We start from the raw sequence: 23,755 nt of genomic DNA on the forward strand, positions 1-23,755 counted from the left end.
CATTCTATGAAGCCAGTATTACTTTGATTCCTAAACCAGACAGAGACCCAGTAAAAAAAGAGAACTACCGGCCAATATCCCTGATGAATATGGATGCAAAAATTCTCAATAAGATACTAGCAAATCGAATTCAACGGCATATAAAAACAATTATTCACCATGATCAAGTGGGATTCATTCCTGGGATGCAGGGCTGGTTCAACATTCGCAAATCAATCAACGTGATACATCACATTAACAAAAAAAAAGAGAAGAACCATATGATCCTGTCAATCGATGCAGAAAAGGCCTTTGACAAAATCCAGCACCCTTTCTTAATAAAAACCCTTGAGAAAGTCGGGATAGAAGGAACATACTTAAAGATCATAAAAGCCATTTATGAAAAGCCCACAGCTAACATCATCCTCAACGGGGAAAAACTGAGAGCTTTTTCCCTGAGATCAGGAACACGACGGGATGCCCACTCTCACCGCTGTTGTTTAACATAGTGCTGGAAGTTCTAGCATCAGCAATCAGACAACAAAAGGAAATCAAAGGCATCAAAACTGGCAAAGATGAAGTCAAGCTTTCGCTTTTTGCAGATGACATGATATTATACATGGAAAATCCGATAGACTCTACCAAAAGTCTGCTAGAATTGATACATGAATTCAGCAAAGTTGCAGGATACAAAATCAATGTACAGAAATCAGTTGCATTCTTATACACTAACAATGAAGCAACAGAAAGACAAATAAAGAAACTGATCCCATTCACAATTGCACCAAGAAGCATAAAATACCTAGGAATAAATCTAACCAAAGATGTAAAGGATCTGTATGCTGAAAACTATAGAAACCTTACGAAGGAAATTGAAGAAGATTTAAAGAAATGGAAAGACATTCCCTGCTCATGGATTGGAAAAATAAATATTGTCAAAATGTCAATACTACCCAAAGCTATCTACACATTCAATGCAATCCCAATCAAAATTGCACCAGCATTCTTCTCGAAACTAGAACAAGCAATCCTAAAATTCATATGGAACCACAAAAGGCCCCGAATAGCCAAAGGAATTTTGAAGAAGAAGACCAAAGCAGGAGGCATCACAATCCCAGACTTTAGCCTCTACTACAAAGCTGTCATTATCAAGACAGCATGGTATTGGCACAAAAACAGACACATAGACCAATGGAATAGAATAGAAACCCCAGAACTAGACCCACAAACGTATGGCCAACTCATCTTTGACAAAGCAGGAAAGAACATCCAATGGAAAAAAGACAGCCTCTTTAACAAATGGTGCTGGGAGAACTGGACAGCAACATGCAGAAGGTTGAAACTAGACCACTTTCTCACACCATTCACAAAAATAAACTCAAAATGGATAAAGGACCTGAATGTGAGACAGGAAACCATCAAAACCTTAGAGGAGAAAGCAGGAAAAGACCTCTCTGACCTCAGCCGTAGCAATCTCTTACTCGACACATCCCCAAAGGCAAGGGAATTAAAAGCAAAAGTGAATTACTGGGACCTTATGAAGATAAAAAGCTTCTGCACAGCAAAGGAAACAACCAACAAAACTAAAAGGCAACCAATGGAATGGGAAAAGATATTTGCAAATGACATATCAGACAAAGGGCTAGCATCCAGAATCTATAAAGAGCTCACCAAACTCCACACCCGAAAAACAAATAACCCAGTGAAGAAATGGGCAGAAAACATGAATAGACACTTCTCTAAAGAAGACATCCGGATGGCCAACAGGCACATGAAAAGATGCTCAATGTCGCTCCTTATCAGGGAAATACAAATCAAAACCACACTCAGGTATCACCTCACGCCAGTCAGAGTGGCCAAAATGAACAAATCAGGAGACTATAGATGCTGGCGAGGATGTGGAGAAACGGGAACCCTCTTGCACTGTTGGTGGGAATGCAAATTGGTGCAGCCGCTCTGGAAAGCAGTGTGGAGGTTCCTCAGAAAATTAAAAATAGACCTACCCTTTGACCCAGCAATAGCACTGCTAGGAATTTATCCAAGGGATACAGGAGTACTGATGCATAGGGGCACTTGTACCCCAATGTTCATAGCAGCACTCTCAACAATAGCCAAATTATGGAAAGAGCCTAAATGTCCATCAACTGATGAATGGATAAAGAAATTGTGGTTTATATACACAATGGAATACTACGTGGCAATGAGAAAAAATGAAATATGGCCTTTTGTAGCAACGTGGATGGAACTGGAGAGTGTGATGCTAAGTGAAATAAGCCATACAGAGAAAGACAGATACCATATGGTTTCACTCTTATGTGGAGCCGGAGAAACGTAACAGGAACCCATGGGGGAGGGGGAGGAAAAAAGAAAAAAAAAAAAAAAAAAAAGAGGTTAGAGTGGGAGAGAGCCAAAGCATAAGAGACTGTTAAAAACTGAGAACAAACTGAGGGTTGATGGGGGGTGGGAGGGAGGAGAGGGTGGGTGATGGGTATTGAGGAGGGCACCTTTTGGGATGAGCACTGGGTGTTTTATGGAAACCAATTTGACAATAAATTTCATATATTATATAAAAAAAAAAGAATATTAATGCAAGAATACTAAATAAAATATTAACAAACAACATCCAACACAATAATGAAAAGAATACACCATGGCCAAGTGGAATTTATTTCAGTAATGCAAGAATAGTTCAATATTAGGAAATCCATAATCTAATGCTCCATATTAATAGATCTAAAGCAGGAAACTTATATGATTATCTCTATAGATCTTGAAAAAGTCAACACTCATTCCTGATTTAAAAAAAAAATACAAAACCTCAAAATAAGAACTGATAGACCTTTCCTTAGCATTGTTAAAAAACAAAAAACAAAAACAACAAAAACTTCACTTCTAAAACCAGCACCTTACTTAAGAGGAAACAAAAGAGTCACTTTCACAGATCAGGGACAACACATAGATGCCCACTATTTCCACTATTCTTTTTTTCACTATTTCCACTATTATTTAATACTGTCCTATAGCTACTGCAATATACAAAAGAAACCAACTAGAGATATAACACTTAGAAAATATATAAAACTATGTCTATTTGCAGATGACATGATGGAATACCGGGAAAACTCTAGAAAAACAATGCTAAAACTAACTCAACCAAGATTCAATAAGTTAGCAGAATATCAAGATAACACACTGAAATCAACAGCCTTCGTAAACACAAACAACTACTTAGAAGGTATAATGGAAGAGAAAAATCCTATTTAAGAGAATAACAACAACAACAACAAAACATTAACTACTTAGGGATAAACCACAAAAAATGAGCAAAATCTATATAAGAAAAATATTAAAACACTGCAAAAACAAAAATGTAGACATTAACAAATGGAAAAATATACTTTGTCCTGGATAGTAAAACCCAACATAATAAAGATGTCAGTTCTGCCTAGTTTATTTATTTTATTATTAAATTTTTTTTAATCTTTATTTTTGAGGTGGAGGAAGGAGGGGGGAAGGGGGAGGGAGGGGCAGAGGGAGAGGGAGACGCAGAATCAGAAGCAGGCTCCAGGCTCTGAGCTGTCAGCCCAGAGCCTGACACGGGGCTTGAACCCACAAAACACAAGATCGTGACCTGAGCCAAAGTCGGACGCTCAACCGACTGAGCTACCCAGGCGCCCCTGCCTAGTTAATTTATTAAAAGAACAAAAATACCAATAACCTTTTCTTATGAAGCTGGATAAATTGATATTAAAGTTCACATGGATAAATAAACATGTAAAAATCATTAAGAAAACTCTGAATTAAAAAACAGCTACAAGGCAAGTCTATTCAAACACCACAAACTCTAATTAAAATAGTGTGGTATTAGAGCATAACTAGAGAGACAAGGCCAATGGACTAGAATAGTAAATCCAGAAATAGACCCAATATTATATGTCAATAACATATGTCAATATATATATAATATTATTATATTATATCTCAATAAAGCTGAAAATCACAAGAAGTATACTTGGAAGAAAGGGAAGCACTGTAGAGATTTATGCCACATATACATACCTGTCTACATTCGTATTTGACAGAGAGTTGATAGAGTTATCCAATTCACTCTCACTTTCTCCAGACTGGCTGTTAACGGTTCCTTCTTCTTCTTCATCATCTACTTCATTAAGAGCCTTTCTCAACGTAACAATAAAAATAAAAATACAAGTTGGTTATATATACACTCATCCTTTCTTTCTTTTTATCGTAACAATTGAGAGGTCCCTCCTTCTAAGGCTAACATCTCCACAAGTGCTCTAGAACCTAAATCCTCTCACCTCCATTCTACTCCATGACCTTCTATCTCCTGCCTCTCCAACCTCTCTCTCTGTACCGGCTTCAGCTCATCCACATTTAAATGTGAACAAGTCTCTCTCATTGTATCTTCTCCCTTTCACCACCAAACCTCTTGAAAGAGTCGCCCCCCACTTCCCATTTACCATCTGTGCCCTACAACTTTGCTTCTGCCCTACCATTCCACTCAAACTGGTCTCCACAAGGTCAACATCCTTTTCTGATTTGTTCGTAGGTCAAACAGATTATTTTTTTAGTTTTTGCCTTCCCTTACTTCTTTGATTCATTAGACATTAATTACCACTCCTTTCTTCCCTTCAAGATCTTCTTGATACACTCTTCCTTTTAATTGGATTTCCCTGTTGTTTTTTGTTTTTTGTTTTTCTATTCCCAATCTCCTTTATTGGTTCTTCTTTCTACTATTTCTTAATATCTAATGGGACTCAAGGTCCTCCCTTTGGACCTTTTCTCCTCTCGTCTGATTCCCTTTCTGAATGATTGTAGTTCCAAAGCTGCAATCACAAGTAAAATGCTGTGAATTCTCAAATTTCTACCTTTACCCAGATTTCACTGGAGCCCTAGGCAATTATATCCAACTGCCTAAAAGATATCCCTAGTAGACATCCTATATACATATAATAAACATGTCCCAAATTAGTCATCTTCCTAAGCCTCTCCTATTATTCTTCCAGAAGCCTTGTTCCTGCCATATTACCTAAGACCATGAACAGCATCACTATCTACTGATATGTTCAAGCCAGCAAACTGGGAGGTATCCTTCTTTCTCATACATCACATCCAATCAGCTCCCAAATCCTGTCAATTCTATCCCTTTTTAAAATCTCTCAAATTTATCCCTTTTCCCCTCTACCTCCTTCTCTACTGCCACTGCTTAGGTTAGGCTCCCACTACTTCTCACTAAAATTCTATCCTAGGGTACCTGGGTAGCATCCAAGTTCAGCTCAGGTTATGATCTCACTGTTCCTGAGTTCAAGCCCCACATCAGGCTCTCTGCTGCCAGTGTGGAGCCTGCTTCGGGTCTTCTGTCTCCCTCTCTCTGCCCCTCTCCTGCTCACACTCTCTCTCAAAAATAAATATACATACATACATACATACATACGTAAATAAAATTCTATCCCGAGTCTTCTAATCAGATCCTCTCACCAGTCTCCTCCCTCCCAAACTCATCTTTCACTCTACAGTCGATTTCATCATGACTCTACTCTTCCTATAATCCTTTGGTCGCTCTACTCTTACTTTCTGGTTCCTTAGCCCTTCACTACCTAGTTCCTCCCTATCTCTCTAATTTCAGCTCTTGCCAATTCCCCATCCCCATAAAAGAGACCATGATATCTGAAAGCTAACATTTTTAGTAAATGCCGAAACATAATGGTTTTTGGCTAGAGATACGGCTAATGGGTGTTGGTTATTTAAAACGTGTAATTTTACTTAACTGCCTTTGTAAATAGAAAACAATACTTAACATGGTTTTTTATGATTTTGGACCTTATAATTCCCTAGGATCAACCCTCTAATTGATGATTCTCCTTTTCTTCATAGGACATATACATAACCTAGGAAATTGCATTAAACAGGTATTGAGTCCTAATCAGTTCTACGAAGTTGTTTTATTTTAGTATTAAATTCTTCAAGTGCTTTTAAAAAATGTGTCCCATCTCAAAATTCTAAACATTTTGATTCATGAGTTAATCATTAATTAATTAATCATTAATTAATTAATGGTTTCAATTAGCTTAGGATATGGTTAATTAACATTTTATTACTAAAATAAATTTTCCCATCTAACTAGAAAATAAATCCCAAGTTTCCTGGGTAGCTACTTTTTAAACACACTATTAGAAGGGACTAACATTTAATGAAGAGCTAGTATCTGGAATTATGCTAGGCATTTTACATAACTTATCTCAGCTGATCCTCACAACAACCATAGTAAGTATATTCTAGTCCCATTTAACAAAAAAACCAAAAACACTCTGAGCCAATTCAGACACCTTAAGAAATCAACTCCAGATCAAAGAGCTAGTAAGTAATAGAATACAAACATAGATCCACCTGATTCCAAAATGCAAGTGAAAAGACTCCCCACTCCTTCCATACTGGCAGATGGAGCCCAGCTTGAAGGCCATCTCTGATGCCAACAAGCTATGTGATCTTGGACAAGGCACTTAATTTTTCCGAACCTCAGGTTTTTCTTCTGCTAAACAGAGATAATAATAGCTTACCTTGTAGGTAAGTACTCAATAAAAGGTAGCTATCATTATCCAGTCCTGTCTTGTTTGGTACAAACATTACTCACAGAGAGTGCAATATGCTTCAGTAAGAACAATTCTAACAACCATAACTAGATATCTGTTGATATTTAAGCTTTTGAAATGTTTACCACAATACCTACATAAGCTTAATTTCCACATAAGTATGATGGCTATGAGAATAGCACATTACCTGAGGCTCTATGACAGATTCACTAAGAATGGCCTGGGTGACAGGGTCTTGATTTACCACGATGGGACCCTGAGAGGAATCAGGAGCCACTGTTACATTCGGAAACCCTGCAGAAGGAAAATAAGTAATGATGATTTTATTTCATTTAGTTAAATTGACTTTACAAACAATACACATTGCCCTAAGTTTGTTATCACATGAAAATCTTAAATAATAATAATAGCAGTTCACATTCATATAAACACTTACTATATGCCAGGTGCTGTTCCAAGTACTTTTACATATATTAAGTCATTTTACCCTCACAAAATCTGATGAGATTGTTATTAGTATTATCTTACAGACCAGTAAACTGAAACTCAGAGACATGAAGCAAATGGCCCTGAGTCACACTAATAAATGGCTAAGCCAAGATTGAAACTTTACACTAAAAATTAATGATCTATTTTTAGGGATTAAACAATAGATTACATACACATTAAATTGAATGATGCTATGTATCTGAACAGAGGCAAAGTCCCTTTTAGAGAGAGACTGAAGTAGATTTAGACTTCAAATTAAGTTTTACTCAAGTTACACAAATACAAATACTTTATATGGTAACTTAATATTAATAAACTGGAAATTAAGTCATATTTTAAATTATAAAATCTTGTATATTGTCCTATAAAATATCCTAGTAAATAATAACAATTTACCTTTGCTTAGCTCAGTAATTTGTAATAGTTAATATTCTTAGTGAAAAAAAAAACAAATTATAATGAGTCTATGCCTAACAACTCTTATATGTTATCCACTCTAGAATACTTGTGATATAAATAATGTGGTGCCCAAGGGGCACCCGGGTGGCCCAGTCAGTTAAGCAGATGACTCTTGGTTTCAGCTCAGGTCATGATCCCACGTCCTCGTGGGTTCAAGCCCTGTGTCGGCCTCTGCACTGATGATGTACAGCCTGCTTGGATTCTCTCCCTCCCTCTTTCTCTGCCCCTCTCCCACTTGCATTGTGTCTGTCTCTCTCAAAAATAAACTTTAATAAATAAATAAATAAATAAATAAATAAATAAATAAATAAATAAAGTGGTGCCCAAGAAATGATTTAAAATTCTTCCAAGTAGCCAGCTATGGGTTATGGTTAATAAGAAAAAGAAGTTTTTGTTTGAATTGAATACATTACCTGTGCGTCTTCGAGGAAAATCAACAAATAGATCTTTTGCTTCAGCCATCAAATGATCAGATTTTTCCAAAACATCCTGCATCTGGTATTGATCAGAAAGAATCTAGATACGTGTTAATGATAAATATATTACTCAGAAAAATATATATACATATACTTATGAAATCACAAAGGAAAAGTCCATACAAAGGTAGCGGGCATAAAAATAACCAAAGGCCACTACCTTTCTAAAATCCTTCAGTGACAATATCCTTAAGTACCAGTAGATGGGGCTATTACAATAATTAGTAGATTTCATGTGCTTGGCCACAATCCAAGTAAGAAATACATTATTTAACTGCGAACCAGCACACATACAAATGTAAATGTATAACAGAATAAAAGTTTTACTTAACCTTACTCTTTGAGAACCAAACTGAAATTTTCCTTTTAGCTCCTATTTCATTTTTTTAAATAATGGCTACAACACACTAACTCAATTTCACAATCCACTAAAAAGTTGTGATCCACAGTTTGAAAAACACTGATTAAAGACATAAATCTCTGAGCCATAAATTCAGAGGTGTTTCAACCTTTAAAGTGTATTTCATAACCTACTATTGGATCATGATCAACAACTTAGAGAATATGAGCTAAGATATGAGGTTTAGGGCATCAAACAAAGTGATGTTTCTGTATTTATAAACAAGATGGATTTTTATCATGGGGGGATGAGAACCAAAACAATACCATTACAGTAGTGCCTCTGATTAGGCACTTTCAACTTAGGAACTTTCATAATTACAAGCAAGGACATGCAGGCAAGTCAACTCTAGCCACCACCGCCAGATGGCATTCTTAAACTGAAAGGAGTCACAAAATTGGAAACGACCCACAGTTTCCAACAATGATAGCATTCAAAACAATAAAGCATCTGGCAACAAATGCTCTTACCAGAATCTCTCTAGCCCATGGAAACAGGTATATAATATAACCTTAGTTACTGTTTTAGGACACTGACAAAAATAACAAGAATAAAATTCTATTTCCCTTCTTCTCCTGCTGTAGCCAACCATGTTGGCTAGCTCACTAGATGAGAATAAAGTCCTGAATTTGTTCCTTCCACAAAGAGTAAGCTTTGGAATGCTATAGGCAAAGAGCACATTTGGAGCCAGAAGACTGGGATCCTAGACCCAGTCAAGGGATACTAAGCAAAATCCAACCTCTCTAAACTTAGTTTGCTAATATGGAAATGAAAATACCATCACCTTCCCCAAACCCAAAGGGGTATTATCAGGATGTAGACACAATGAAAACCTGTATCATTCTAGAGATATTTGACAATCTTGTTACAACTTAAAGTGTATTATCCCATGAACCAAATTTCAGTCCCTGGTTAGCGATCTTGCAAGTACATACAATACATGCAATTAGAGCTTAGGAAAGAAAGTAAATGGAATATTATAATCTATCATTTAAACTAGAAAAACTACACACAGAATATTTCCTAATAGCAGTTTGATATTACTATTTAAAAAAAAATCACTGACCTTCCATCAAAATAAAAAGATATAACTGACAGAAGCAGATTACAGAGGAATAACTTTATCATATCAAGACCTGATATTAATTATAATGAAGTCTCCAGTAAAGCCGCTGCCCTGTTGTACTCTGCCAGTCTGCCCAGCCTTCTACAGGCAGATGGTTTGAGAGACTAGAGATCAGTGTATTGGCTTTCTTTTGCTCTTTCTAGATTTACTTATCGCTTCTTTCGGTTAAAACTCATCCTCTTGATAGGTAAGCCAATCTCTGCAAGCCCATCTGTATACATTACTTTCCCAGATGGGTTCACAGAACACAAGGCCAAAGTTATGAATGGTGGTACACAGCCTGGATTTGCAAAGGACTGTCCAAGATTCCTTCAAAAACATTATAAAAAACTTCCCATCCTAGCACTTTTGTTCTCTGATAATAAAAACCAAATTGAAATAGGAAATTGCAGAGAGACTTGGGAAGTTATTATACTTTTAGAATTTATAAAATCTTCATCAAAGTCTCCCTCTCTCTGAATCTGGACCCTCATTTGCCTGATTCCCATAACATGAATGCATCCCACAGCAAATGCCAAAGAGCTTTTCTCTGAATTTTTGTTAATCCAGGAGTCCAGCCCTGGGGGCTGGATGGGTAGCGGTAGCTCTTAATACATAATGATAACTGCCTACATGAATATTCCCAACAAGCCTTCTTCATTTGATCCCTTCACATCCCTGAACAGAGACATTACAAATTGAACACTGAAATAACAGATATACATATCCTTTGACTCAGCAATTCCATTTTTAAGAATTTGTCCTATAAATAAAGTTTTACATGTACTTAAAAACATTCAAGGATATTCAATGTATTATTTGTAGAACCAAGACAGGTTATAATCTGTGGGTGACAGACCTGCCACTTATCCACCAATCTCCTTTCTTTCCATTTTCCTTTCAACAGCAGAATCCCCAAGTTTTAGCCAAGTACATAGCTAGATTTCCTGACCATCATTCCAGGTGAGAATGGTCATGTGATGAATTTCTGGATAATGGGAGACAAGCCAGAATTTCTGGGCAGTATGTGAAAGGAGTAGCATGCATTCTCTTCCCCTTTTCATGCTGGCTGGAATACAGCTGAAGGAAGCTGGAACAGCCATTCTCTACTCAAGAGGTGGAAGTCCTGGAATAAAGGGCCCCAGCGTCCCAACCAACTACCATTTTCTTCTCAATTGTTTTATAGACAGAAATAGATTTCTATTTTGCTTAAACCACTATACTTTGGGGTCATTCTTCTTCCAGAAGCCTAAGCTTTACTCCAGTACACTTCCTAAATGTCCACAAATAAAGCAGTAGATAAATAAACTGTGGTACATCTATATACTATCTGGCCAAAAAAAAAAAAAAAGAAAAGGTAGATTTCTAGACACCGACATGGATAACCTCCAAAATATATTGTTAAATGGAAGTACCTGAATCCTACTAACAGCAGAGGTTCTCAATCCTGCAACGTACTAAAATTACACAAAAACTGTCTAAAAAATACCCACATCACAGGCCCACTAAATCAGAATATCCTTGTACAGCTACATCTTGGTCCAAATGTGGTGATTATTTAATGGAAGTTCTCAACCCTGATCTACTGTGCAGTGAGTGTTGAGAACCACGACACCAGAGCCTGAGGAGCGGCCCTGGAGTGGAGGCAGAGAGACTTCACACACCCTCTTTCACCACTCTTCCTCTGATCCCTACTTCTACCACACCCATTCCTTGTATAAGCAATTCAGAACCTGAGCAGGAGCCACAAGAGATGGGACACAAAAGCCCAGAGCCACCTCAAAGGGGCTGCCTTGTTTCCTGGTCACTGAGAATTAACCTATAACGTTGAAATATGCATGACAGTCCAAGATCACCAAAACATACTTATCTATAAAGAACCATATTCCCTCAATCCACTGTTCTTTTTATAAGTTCATGTAAACATTTATTTGGGAGCTAGAATTCTTCCTGCTGATATATAAGATCAAGACTTTTACATTTCACTAAGAAGCCTAATGGATTCCTCAAAAGACAGAGTGATTTAAAGCTGCAGTGAAAGGTCACCCAGACATCCACGTGCCATAAGCTTCACTAATGAACAAGAAGAAACACGACAAAGTATATTTCTTTTATAATGACTACAGTGATATCATCCCAAATAAAAGATTTTTTACTGTGGTTTCCTCTTATTTGCCATATTGTTTATTCCTATACATCTGATTACTTATCAAAACACCCTACATCTGTCAAAAGATTAAGCCAAAGACAAATGGCTAACACATTTTTTTTTGCAAAGTAATCAATCTAACATCACTTGTGTGAACTGAGAAAAGTAATTATATATATGACACTAATTATGTGCCAAGGATTGTCCTAATCCTTTTATTACTACATATCACGAAAATCTCTTAACAATACAATCAGACAAGTCACACAAACAGTAACTTGCAGAGGAGGAATTCAAACCTCCAAACTAGACTAGTCACTCTGCTGCTTTTTTCAAAGTCCATGAGTAGATCACTGTATAAGGATGCAATCATTTGCCAGACCTTCTCCAATGTGAATCAAATTTAGGGGGAAAGAGAGAACCCCATTTATCACTTTCTTCTCTAATATTATGCAGCTCAGTATTACCTCCCTCATGATAGATAATCTCCTTCTCTCAAGATGAGAAATTTCTGGTTTCTGCTTCTTCCATTTTCTCTTCAAAGCTTTTTCTTGCAGTTCCCAGTGTACTAATGCTCTGTTCTTTGATTTGTGTATTTCATGACGACGTATCTGTACAGAAGGAAAAAAATATAAAAGAATGTTTCAGGAACAAAGATGTTGCCTATTCAGATGGTGGGAACACCTAATCTAACTCATCTTTTAAAAATATTTTTCTGGGGGCGCCTGGGTGGCGCAGTCGGTTAAGCGTCCGACTTCAGCCAGGTCACGATCTCGCGGTCCGTGAGTTCGAGCCCCGCGTCAGGCTCTGGGCTGATGGCTCAGAGCCTGGAGCCTGTTTCCGATTCTGTGTCTCCCTCTCTCTCTGACCCTCCCCCGTTCATGCTCTGTCTCTCTCTGTCCCAAAAATAAATAAACGTTGAAAAAAAAAAATATTTTTCTGGTCCAACACATATATATTTATTCATATTCACAACCAAAATTTTCAGTCTTCTACATTTTCAAAAGTGATTAAAAAAAGAAGTCTCTAGAACTAGTAGACCTAGCAAAAAGACAAAATGGAAAAAAATATCAATTTTTACCTCCTTTGTACAAGACTATTCAATAAACTGCTATTTTTCAAACTGCAGGTGAAGACTCATTTAATGGGTGGCAAAATCAATTCATGGGTCAAATCAACATTTTTGAAATAAAATAGAATATAGAATAGAAAATATTAAGAGTACATCACATTTAATAAAGTTAAAAACTGTGTTTTATTAAACTTTTCAGTTATGCATGTGTGTATATGTACAATTACATACACACACACACAGTGACTAACCACAATGTAAAAAATACAAAGCCCACTGAGTCACCTTTGGCAAAGGCACACCCATTTCATAATACTCACATCACTACCAAAAACTAACAATGCACTATTTTTTAGAGCCCTGCGAAGGCTGCATGTGGAAGAGGGTCGCTGGAGATGCAGAACTCCAAGAAAGTAGAATTGCTGAAGCAGAAGCAGAGATTTGAACCACAACTTAAAGAGTTAGAGGAGAGTTCACAGAGCTGGCTAAGGAATAGGAGCAGATACTGGCTTCACAAGCACTCTAGTATTCAGAACTATGATGAGAACAAGATCTATAGGGCATCTGATAAAACGTACTGCAACAACCAAATACCGTGTAAAGATTCTGAAGACCAAAAACAAATGAAAATGACATTTTTGAGACAACTGGGGAAATACGAATATGGACTGGGAATTAGGCAATACCAAAAAATTATGGTTACTTTTATTAGGTATGATAACAGCATTGTGGTTATATAAGAAAATATCTGCATTTTTTTAAATGCAAACTGATTATGTTGGCACAAAATGACACGTTCTCTGAGATTTGCTTTAAAATGCTACAGTGAAGGAAGAAAAGGGTATGAAAAATGAAGCAAATATGGCAAAATTTTAATAACTATTATATCTGAGTGAACACTGTATGGGTGATCTTTATACTTTTGTCTCCATTTTCACATAAATTTGAAATTTTTCATGATAAAAAAATTTAAGTCAGTAGGGGATCATTACTATCCTCAACAAATATTTAATGAGCATCTACTAGGATTAAGATTCCCAGGTCCACAGAGACATATAACAGGCAGCCCCTATCCCTCAAAAGCATTAACAATCTGCCCAGGGAGATTGGGAACATACAGCTGACCTTTGAATGACAAGGGTTTGAACTACGTGGATCCACTTATACATGGACTTTTTTCAATAAATACAGTACAGTACTATAAATGTAATTTCTCTTCCTTATGATTTCTTAGTAACATTTTCCTTTCTTTAACTTCCTTTATTGTAAGAATACAGTATATAATACATATTACATACAAATACATGTTAATCATCTGTTTATGTTATCAGTAAGCCTTCCTGTCAAGAGTAGGCTATTAGTCAGGTTTTGGGGGAGTCAAAGTTCATACACAGATTTTTGACGGTGCAGGGGGTTGGCACCCATAACTCCTACACTCTTCAAGGGCCAACTGTACATGTAAAAATAAATGATATGCATTAGGCGGCACATACTCAATGCCTCATACACAGTGTGTACAACCACAGTTCAGAGGAGATACCAATTGTTGGGCAGCTTCAAAAAACTTCACACTTAGAACAGAGCTACAATAATCAAGACAACGTGGTGAGGCATAAGGATAGACATATAGATTGGTGGAATAAAACTTAGTGTCCAAACCAAACCCTTATGTTTACAGACCATTGATTTTCAACAACGGTGTCAAGATAATTCAATGGAGAAATGGCACATAAGACAACAGGGTATTCATTTAGAAAAGAATGAAGTTGGACCCCTATCTCACACTATATACAAAAATTAACTCAAAATGGATCAAAGACCTAAGTATAAGAACCAAAATTATAAAACTTTTAAAAGGAAACATAGGGGGCGCCTGGGTGGCGCAGTCGGTTAAGCGTCCGACTTCAGCCAGGTCACGATCTCGCGGTCCGTGAGTTCGAGCCCCGCGTCAGGCTCTGGGCTGATGGCTCAGAGCCTGGAGCCTGTTTCCGATGCTGTGTCTCCCTCTCTCTCTGCCCCTCCCCCGTTCATGCTCTGTCTCTCTCTGTCCCAAAAATAAATAAAAACGTTGAAAAAAAAAAAAATTTAAAAAAAAAAAAAAAGGAAACATAGAAGTAAATTTTTATGAATCTTGGGTTAGATAATGGTTTCTTAGATATGACACTAAAAGCACAGGTGACAAAAGATAGATAAACAAGTTCATCAAAAGTAAAAACTTTTAGGGGCGCCTGGGTGGCTCAGTCAATTAAGCATATGACTTCGGCTTAGGTCATGATGTCACAGTTTGTGGGTTCGAGCCCCACGTCGGGCTCTGTGCTGACAGCTCAGTGTCTGGAGCCTGCTTCGGATTCTGTGTCTCCCTCTCCCTCTGCCCCTCCCCTGCTCACGCTCTGTCTCTCTCTGTCTCAAAAATAAATAAACATTAAAAAAGTTAAAATTAAAAAAATTTTTAATTAATTAAAAACTTTTGTGCTTCAAAAATACCCATCAAGAAAATGAAAAGAAAACCAACAGAATGGGAGAAAGTATTTGCAAATCATACATCTTATAAGGAACTTGGATCCAAAATGTGTAAAGAAGTCTTACAACTCAAAAATAATCACACAAGTAATCCAATTTTTAACTGGCTAAGGAATCTCAATAGACATTTCCCCAAAGAAGAAAATAATACAAAGAGCCAATAGGCACACAAAAGGATGCTTAACATCATGAGTCATTAGGGCAAATCTAAACCACAATGAGATTCCACTTTACACCCACCAGGAAAACTAAAACCAAAAATACAATAATAACAAGTGTTGGCAAGGGATATGGAAAAAGTGGAACCCTCATGCATGATAAGAATGTAAATAGTGCAGGGGCACCTGAGTGGCTCAGTCGGTTAAGCGTCCGACTTCGGCTCAGGTCATGATCTCACAGTTGGTGAGTTCGAGCCCCGCGTTGGACTCTGGGCTGACAGCTCAGAGCCTGGAGCCCGCTTCAGATTGTGTGTCTCCCTCTGTCTGTCCCTCCATTGCTTGCACTCTGTCTCTCGCATTGCCTCAAAATTAAATAAACATTAAAAAAATTAAAAAAAAAAAAGAATGTAAATAGTGCAGCCACTGTGAAAAACTGTGAAAAACTGTTTGGCAGCTCTTCAGAAAGCTAACTATAGAGGCACCATATGACCCAGCAATTCTACTCCCAGGTATACAACAAGAGTACTAAGAACATATGTTCACCCAAAACTTGTACATGAATGTTCATAGCAGCATTATTCATAATAGTCAAAAAGTGAAAATAACCCAAATATCCAACAATGGACAAATGGATAAATAAAATATGGCATATCCACATGATGTAATAGTATTCAGCAATATAAGGAATGAAGAACTGATACATTCTACAACATGGATGAGCCTTGAAAACGTTATGCTAGACACAAAAGGACACACACTATATTCCACTTATATGAAATGTCCAGAATAGGTAAATCCATAGAGACATAAAGTAGATTAGGTGTTGACAGGGATTAGAAGGAGGGGGAGTATACAGAGTGACTGTTAATAGGTACAGGGTTTCTTTTAGGGAGTGATGAAAATCTTCTAAAATTAGAAAATGATGATAGGTATATAACTCTATGAATATACTGAAAACCAATGGGTTGTACACTTTAAAATGGTGGATTTTATGGTATGTGAATTGTGCTGTAATAAAGCTGCTTTTTTTAAAATCTACAGTAGAAACCTTTCTAAAAGTAAGCCTTGAACTAGGATAAGAAAGCAAAGTAATATTTGGACATGCACACAAAAAGGCAGACAAACTGTTCCAAGTAAAGAAAACGGCATGAATTGAGGCTCAAATGTGGAAATATACATGGCATATTCAAGGAATAAATTAGTACATTGACTAGACCAGTACGTTTGTATAGGGAAGTAAAATAAAGCTAGAGATATCTATGATGTGTACAGGACAATACTGACCACAGAGATTTGAACTGTAAACCAAACCTATCTAATAAAATTTTAATACACACTAAGTGACATTCCTAGGTAAATTCAGGAAATACTGAAGATATGCTTTTCAATTTTATATAGACATAAGATTAAATAAAACTAAACAACTTCCAGGAAGTGTCTCTGGTTTCTATTCTGAATGTCAGAAACCAAATACTAAATGAGACATTGAATAAATCTTAACTTTTGATATTAAACTTACCAGATCCTCAGGAGTTGCCCGATGAACTGTAAGATCATTCACAGTATTCTGCAAAAAAAGAGGACCTTTCTTTAAAAACAACAAAAAAAAGATTTCTTGCAAAATATTAGTATATATTGGATTTTTTAAAAAATAGGACTTCAATGTTTATTAACTTTCTTTGGGTTATTTTCTTACAGGAAAATTTGTCTTTAGACTAGGTTAAAAAACATTTAAAATCAGCTTTAGTTTATTTTTGATAAATTCATTTTCCTTTTTTAAAAAACCTTCTTTTTTATTTTTTAAATTTTTTTTTAAGTAATCCTTATGCTCAGTGGGGAGTTCAAATTCACAACCCTGAGATCAAGAGTTGAATGCTCTACTGACTGAGCCAGGCAGGCGCCCCTCAAAAATCTCCTTTTCTTAGTTTAAGCCTTCTGTACCTTTTTTTCTCCTATATGCCAGATGGGCCTCAGTTAAAAGATTATGTACTTAACTAAGCAAGCTAACCTCCAAGAAACCTTTCTTTAAAGAGTTAAGGGATTTGTCTGATCATCTCATTTTAGCAAGATAAAACTGCTATTTTAAACTGAAATAGGGGTACCTGGGTGGCTCAGTTGGTAGAGCTTCTGATTCTTGGTTTCGGCTCAGGTCATGATCCCAGGGTCATGGAATTGAGCCCTACGTAGCCCCACATCAGGATCCACGCTGAGCAAGGAGCCTGCTTAAGATTCTCTCTTTCTCTCTCTGCCCCTCTCCCCTGCTCACACACTCTCAAAGTAAATAAACAAATAAATAAAATTATTTATATTCTCACATAATATATAAAACACATGTGTTTATTTAAATTAAAATAAAATGTCAGTTTTATTACTCAAACTTCTTATCACATTTTTTCACATCCTCCAGAAAGTTATATCACACCTATGACCTTATATTGTTCATTTAAGTGTAGTTAGGTATGAGTATGTACTGGATTTTAATGGCTGAAAATGGATTCAAACTCCTGGGACCAAAACAAATTTCTGTCCAGGAACCAGTATCCTCAATTTAAATATTAATATGGATTATTGTTAGTTGTCTTGGTTAAAAAATAACAGGCTATTTTTAGATGTCTTACAGAAAATAAGCAGTGTATTTACCAAGCAGTCATACATTCCATTAAAACAATAAATAAAACAGGGTAGTATGTAATTCAAAATGAGTAAGTTTAACTAAAATTGTAGTTTTCAAAATGCACTCCGGAATGAGGCACCTCTCAAGATTCCTGAAAGATAAACTGTGATCACTACAGAGAGGTTAAATCTGTATCCATGCAAACAACTTAAGCATAGAATCTGTCACACATAATAAGGGATAAAGTCCGAGTGCACTGTATAATTTCATAAAATATGAAAATAGTCACTTATGTAAAAAGGTACTAAACCTACATGGCAGGTCTACCACACTGCACAACTCCAGGAACTCCCGCTATTACTCTAGTCCATGTAAAAGTACCCCCTTGGAACTAAGCAATGCACAGCCTACACAACTTTAAGTAGCTGCCCTACAATTTGGCCCTTTCCAAAATGACTTCAGCCATTTTGTCATACAGATTTGGTAAGGCAGGAAATAAAACAAGTTAGAGTTCTACTTCTAACAGAAATAGAACTGGGTCTGGTGAAATGGCTTATATTAGAAGATGGATATATTCAAAGACCTAACTTTTTGGTCACAGTTCATACTTAACTCAAGGGTTCTCTATACTAAAATTGCCATTCCTTTCATATTAATTTATAAAAGTACAAGATAGGGGCACCTGGATACCTGAGTCAGTTGAGTGTCTGACTCCTGGTTTCGGCTCAGGTCGCGATGTCAAAGTTCATGGGTTCAAGCCCGGAGTCAGGCTCTGTGCTGACAGCAAGGAGCCTACTTGTGGTTCTCTCTCTCCTTCTCTCTCTCTCTGCCCCTCCCCCGCTCATGCTGCATGCTCGCTCTCTCTCAAAATAAAAATAAACTTTAAAAAAAGAGTTTAAAAAAAAAGTACAAGATATAACTATAAGATCTTGAGAATTATTCTTAATAATCATAATAAAATTCAAGCATATAAGTTATATGCTTGGATTTAGTTCTCATGGGAGAAAATATAATTTCATTAATACTACTATTGCTTAAAACTATTTTCTTTTGAAATTGCCTTTACATATAAATTATAAGCCATCTCAAAAAAATCTCATTATTTTTATCAAAACAGTATTATTCAGTTTGATCTCTCCTCCCTCATTCACCATTTACTCCAAATGACTTAAAACTACTTTCAAGTTCAGTCTACAAAAAACAGATTTTTCCAGCACTAGAGATAATAAAAAAGCAAATGAGGAAAATTCTGAATGTAATTTCAAATGGTGGGTTTCGATTATGTTTTCAGCAATAGCAGCAGCATATCAGAATATTAAACTTCCCAAAGTAACCACCCTGAAGTAGACAACTTAAGTTATCATATGCATTTTTTTCTTTTAATAAGTTTCATTCATTACCTTAGAGTCACACCCTTATAATATCTTATAGCAAATCAAATGACAACAAAGTAATATAAACGCAGATAAGTCCCCCTGACCCACTTCAAAAAGGCTGTCAGTTTGCCCAGAAGTTTCCAAGTCCAAAAGAATCCCAGAGATCCAAAGTAGTCCCTGACTAGTTGCTCTCCACAACTAGAAAGAAAAGGAACCTAAAGTGTTATGGTCCAACCTAAAGTACCAAGCTGCACAAGATAAAGATGATCCCCTTGATAATACCAAACAGTATCAGAGTGGAAGCCAGGGATCACATGTCCCAAGTACTTGAGACTTGTCTTACATCTTAACAGAACCTTTCTACTGAAACTGACCAGCCTCAGGAGGTGAAAAACAAACAATTCAGGAGAGAGAGTAAGAATCACCCATTTTATCAGCCAAAAATGCCACTCATATGATTATGATGTCACGGGTTGCCATGGGCAAATCTAAAAAAGGTACCAAGGGGCGCCTGGGTGGCGCAGTCGGTTAAGCGCCGACTTCAGCCAGGTCACGATCTCGCGGTCCGTGAGTTCGAGCCCCGCGTTGGGCTCTGGGCTGATGGCTCAGAGCCTGGAGCCTGTTTCTGATTCTGTGTCTCCCTCTCTCTCTGCCCCTCCCCCGTTCATGCTCTGTCTCTCTCTGTCCCAAAAATAAATATAAATGTTGAAAAAAAAAAATTTTTTAAAAAGGTACCAAAAAAATTCAGACTTCAGCAACACAGGTTAGCTACAGTTGCCTTAAGCAGTGAGTTTTCAAAGTTCGGGAGGGGAGATTTTTAAAAACACTCCCCACCCTCTTAAGATTCTCTCTTCAAAGGAGGTAGAGGTTATGAGCCTCGCATGTGTATTCTTAAAAAAATCCCCAAAGGATTCTGCTCTTAAACACTCCCAGAAATCTATTGAGCCCTATTACATTTAAAGCACTGTCTTGTGCTCGTGATCGTTCATGTCATCACATCTATTCCTCCAGAGCAATCTTACAGGTTTTTTATCCCGCCTAGACTTACATCCCATTCTTGCTTCACTGACGTTTTCTTCTTCTTTACTTTCAGCGCTTTCCTTCCTCCTCCTCGGGTACCATAACGGTTCACTCTGACAAGTGACATCTAGAAGTAATAATCATACCACATTTTTAAAATATACCAAAAAGTAGTAATTAGGTATCACCAGATGGGAACGAAGACATCTAAGAAAATAAAGTGTCAGTAGAAAAATTTAAGCATTATGAAGGGAACAGCCTACCAAAAATACTTGGTTCTTTTACTTCACAATTAGAAAACTGTACTGATAACTATAATAAAACAGGTTTCAAGTTAATAACTTATGTATATTTGCTTAACAAAGAACTCCAGGAATAAAAATTATGACCTAAAACAGAGCTATGGCAGTAGTCACAAGCTTTGCCATCAGTTAAACTTCACCATTAATAGAGAAAATGTCAGTCAACATGCTAACAATCTAAAAGCAAAAGGAAAAAGGCAGAGAGTTGGAGTTCTTTATTAAGCATTCTAGCATTCAAAACCACTACCAGATATGTATGTGTTTACTTAAAATAAAGGTGGCTAAAGTTTAGAAAACAAGTGAGTTATATCATTTCTAGTATATTTCCACATAATACTAAATGGGGATGACTATTGATACTAAACTAGCATTTGGAAATTGCCAACATTTGCTTGGCACTTGAAATAGCAATGCTAAGGATACTGGACTAAACATTACACAAAATTTGAAAAAGACTCATAGTCTCTGTATACTAGGATTTTACAATATGTATATATGCCTTTTAACAAGCAACACATATACATGAACTTCATTACACAGCTAAATAATTACAGAACTTTCCAGCTGACCCTTTTATTCCAAATGGTCTTAAAACAAAAGACTGTAGTATTTTCCTTATGTACATTTTAAAAAAAGTATTTAGTCGACTGTAATAAAAACACCTAAATGCAAGTATTTTCATAGGCTTCTCCTTAGTCCTCTTTGCATTCTGTCTTAATCCATCATATTCATTCCTCGAACATGTTATCTATTTTCAGGTTTTACAATCCAGCAAAAGAGAGAAGCCTGGCTTTTACAAGTTAGAGAAAAATCTTTAACTTGTGTTATAGTGATCATGCTGATAATGATGAGGACAGTGAAGATTGTGATAATGATGGCATTAGCTAACACATATTATGTGCATGCTGTCTACAAGGTAGTGTTCCAGGTAAGCTCTTCCTACACAGTACTTCCTTTAATTCTAACAATAATTCCATTAAGTACTTACTATTTGTCACTCATTTTACAGCTAAGGGACAAATAGTTAACCAACCGTGAAGGTCACACAGTAAGTGGCAGAACCATAAATACCATTTTAAAAATGTGGAATAGAATAGAACTAAAAGTCCAGAACAAACCTTTACATTTACAATCAGTATATTTTCAACAGAGGTGCCGAGAAATAATTCAATAGGGAAAGAACAGTCTTTTCAACAAATGGTGCTGGAACAACTGGAAATCCATACAAAAAAGAATGAATTAAGACCTCTACCTCACAACATATATACAACTTAACTTAAACTACCAACTTCAGTGTAAGAGCTAAAAGTGCAAAACTCCCAACAGAAAACATAAGCATAAATCTTCATGAACTTTGGATTAAGCAATGGTTTCTTAGATATAACACTAAATATAGAACACTAAAGAAACCAAAGAAAAAATAAAGTGGACTCCATCAAAATCTAAAACTTTTGTGCTTCAAAAGACACCATGAAGAAACTGAAATGAGGGGGCGCCTGGGTGGCTCAGTCAGTTGAGCATCTGACTTCAGCTCAGGTCATGATCTCACGGTTTGTGGGTTCAAGTCCACAACAGGCTTTACACTGATAGCATGGAGTCTGCTTCAGATTCTCTCTCTCCCCTTCTCTGCCTCTCTCCTGCTCATGCTCTCTCTCTCTCTCTCTCAAAAAAATAAACATTAAAAAAAGAAAGAAAGAAAATGAAATGACAGCCAACAGAATGGGAGAAAATATTTGCAATTCATATCTGATAAGGAACTTGGATCCAAAATATATTTAAAAAAAAAAAAGAAAACCTTACAACTCAACAATAGAAACACAAATACTCCAATTTTATTTATTTATTTATTTTTATTTATTTTTGAGACAGAGAGAGACAGAGTGCAAGTGGGGGAGGGGCAGAGAGGGAGGGAGACACAGAATCCGAAACAGGCTCCAGGCTCTGAGCTGTCAGCACAGAGCCTGACACGGGGCTCGAACCCACGAACCGTGGGATCATGACCTGAGCCGAAGTCGGACGCTTAACCAACTGAGCCACCCAGGCACCCATACTTGATATTTTTTAAAAGTGGAATTGTCTCACTAATTTTTTTCAACATTTAAAAAAGCTAAGCATGTGTATCATAATGTATTGAATTAGTGATTTAGTTGTAAGATTTTTTTAATTTATTTAAATTCAAGTTAGTTAGCATATAGTGTAGTACTCATTTTAGTAGAACCCAGTGATTCATAACATACATATAACACCCAGTGCTTATCCCACAAGTGCCCTCCTTAATGCCCATCACCCAATTAACCCATCCCCCACCTACCTCCCCTCCATCAACCCTCCGTTTGTTCTCTGTATTTAAGAGTCTCTTATGGTTTGCCTTCCTCTCTGTTTTTAACTTATTTTTCCTTCCCTTCCCCTATGTTCATCTGTTGTGTTTCTTAAATTCCACATAAGAGTGAAATCATATGATATTCATCTTTCTCTGATTGACTTATTTCGCTTATTATCATACACTAGTTGCATCTACATTGTTGCAAATGAAAAGATTTCAGTCTTTTTCATCACCAAGTAATATTCCACTGCATATATACAGTATAATGGGATATACATAATTAATTAATTGTTGATTAATATATCTTATAAGCACTTATTTATGCTAAGCACTTCACATTTAATCCCACAACGCTATGAGGCACATACTTTCTTGAGACAATACAGCACAGTGGTTAAGAGTACACTCTGAAACCAGACTGTCTGGGTTCACATCCCAGCTTTGCCAGTAATTGTAAAATGGAACTAATTAAATACATAAGGTGCTTAGATCCCCTGCCTCGCACGTACTAAGTTCTATTTAGGATTAATGACGATGATGTCACTGGTAGCTATTAACCATTTCTCAAATGAGAAAAATGGGGCTTAGAGAGATTACGGATATTATATTGCTCAAAGTCACATAATGGGCAGCTTGGAGGTGACATTCAACACCAGGTCTAAATGTAATGCACCGCCTAGAAAATGGTACCAACACTGTGTT

The 23,755-nt window shown here is 36.6% G+C and overlaps 1 protein-coding gene across 14 annotated transcripts in view; it reads right to left on the bottom strand.

Annotated features, from left to right (window-relative positions):
- Positions 1 to 23,755, bottom strand: part of SPICE1 (spindle and centriole associated protein 1) — a 63,450-nt gene that overhangs the window by 34,263 nt on the left and 5,432 nt on the right. For 9 of the 14 annotated variants that reach the window (XR_006718328.1, XR_006718327.1, XM_045502071.1 and 6 more), the window contains exons 2-7: positions 20,457 to 20,555; positions 16,938 to 16,985; positions 12,136 to 12,279; positions 7,952 to 8,054; positions 6,778 to 6,884; positions 4,039 to 4,154 (exon numbers count right to left, since the gene is read on the bottom strand). Coding sequence is in view for 12 of the 14 variants with exons in the window: in XM_045502071.1 (XP_045358027.1) it covers positions 4,039 to 4,154; positions 6,778 to 6,884; positions 7,952 to 8,054; positions 12,136 to 12,279; positions 16,938 to 16,985; positions 20,457 to 20,555 (617 nt within the window). In the remaining 2 variants the exon portion in view is untranslated. Of the gene's footprint in view, positions 1 to 4,038; positions 4,155 to 6,777; positions 6,885 to 7,951; positions 8,055 to 12,135; positions 12,280 to 16,937; positions 16,986 to 17,520; positions 17,543 to 20,456; positions 20,556 to 21,848; positions 21,959 to 23,755 lie in introns of those variants that run through there. The other 5 variants (XM_045502072.1, XM_045502076.1, XM_045502068.1 and 2 more) reach the window with 4 other exon arrangements.

Source organism: Leopardus geoffroyi, chromosome C2, assembly GCF_018350155.1.
Source record: "Leopardus geoffroyi isolate Oge1 chromosome C2, O.geoffroyi_Oge1_pat1.0, whole genome shotgun sequence".
Lineage (NCBI taxonomy): Eukaryota > Metazoa > Chordata > Mammalia > Carnivora > Felidae > Leopardus > Leopardus geoffroyi.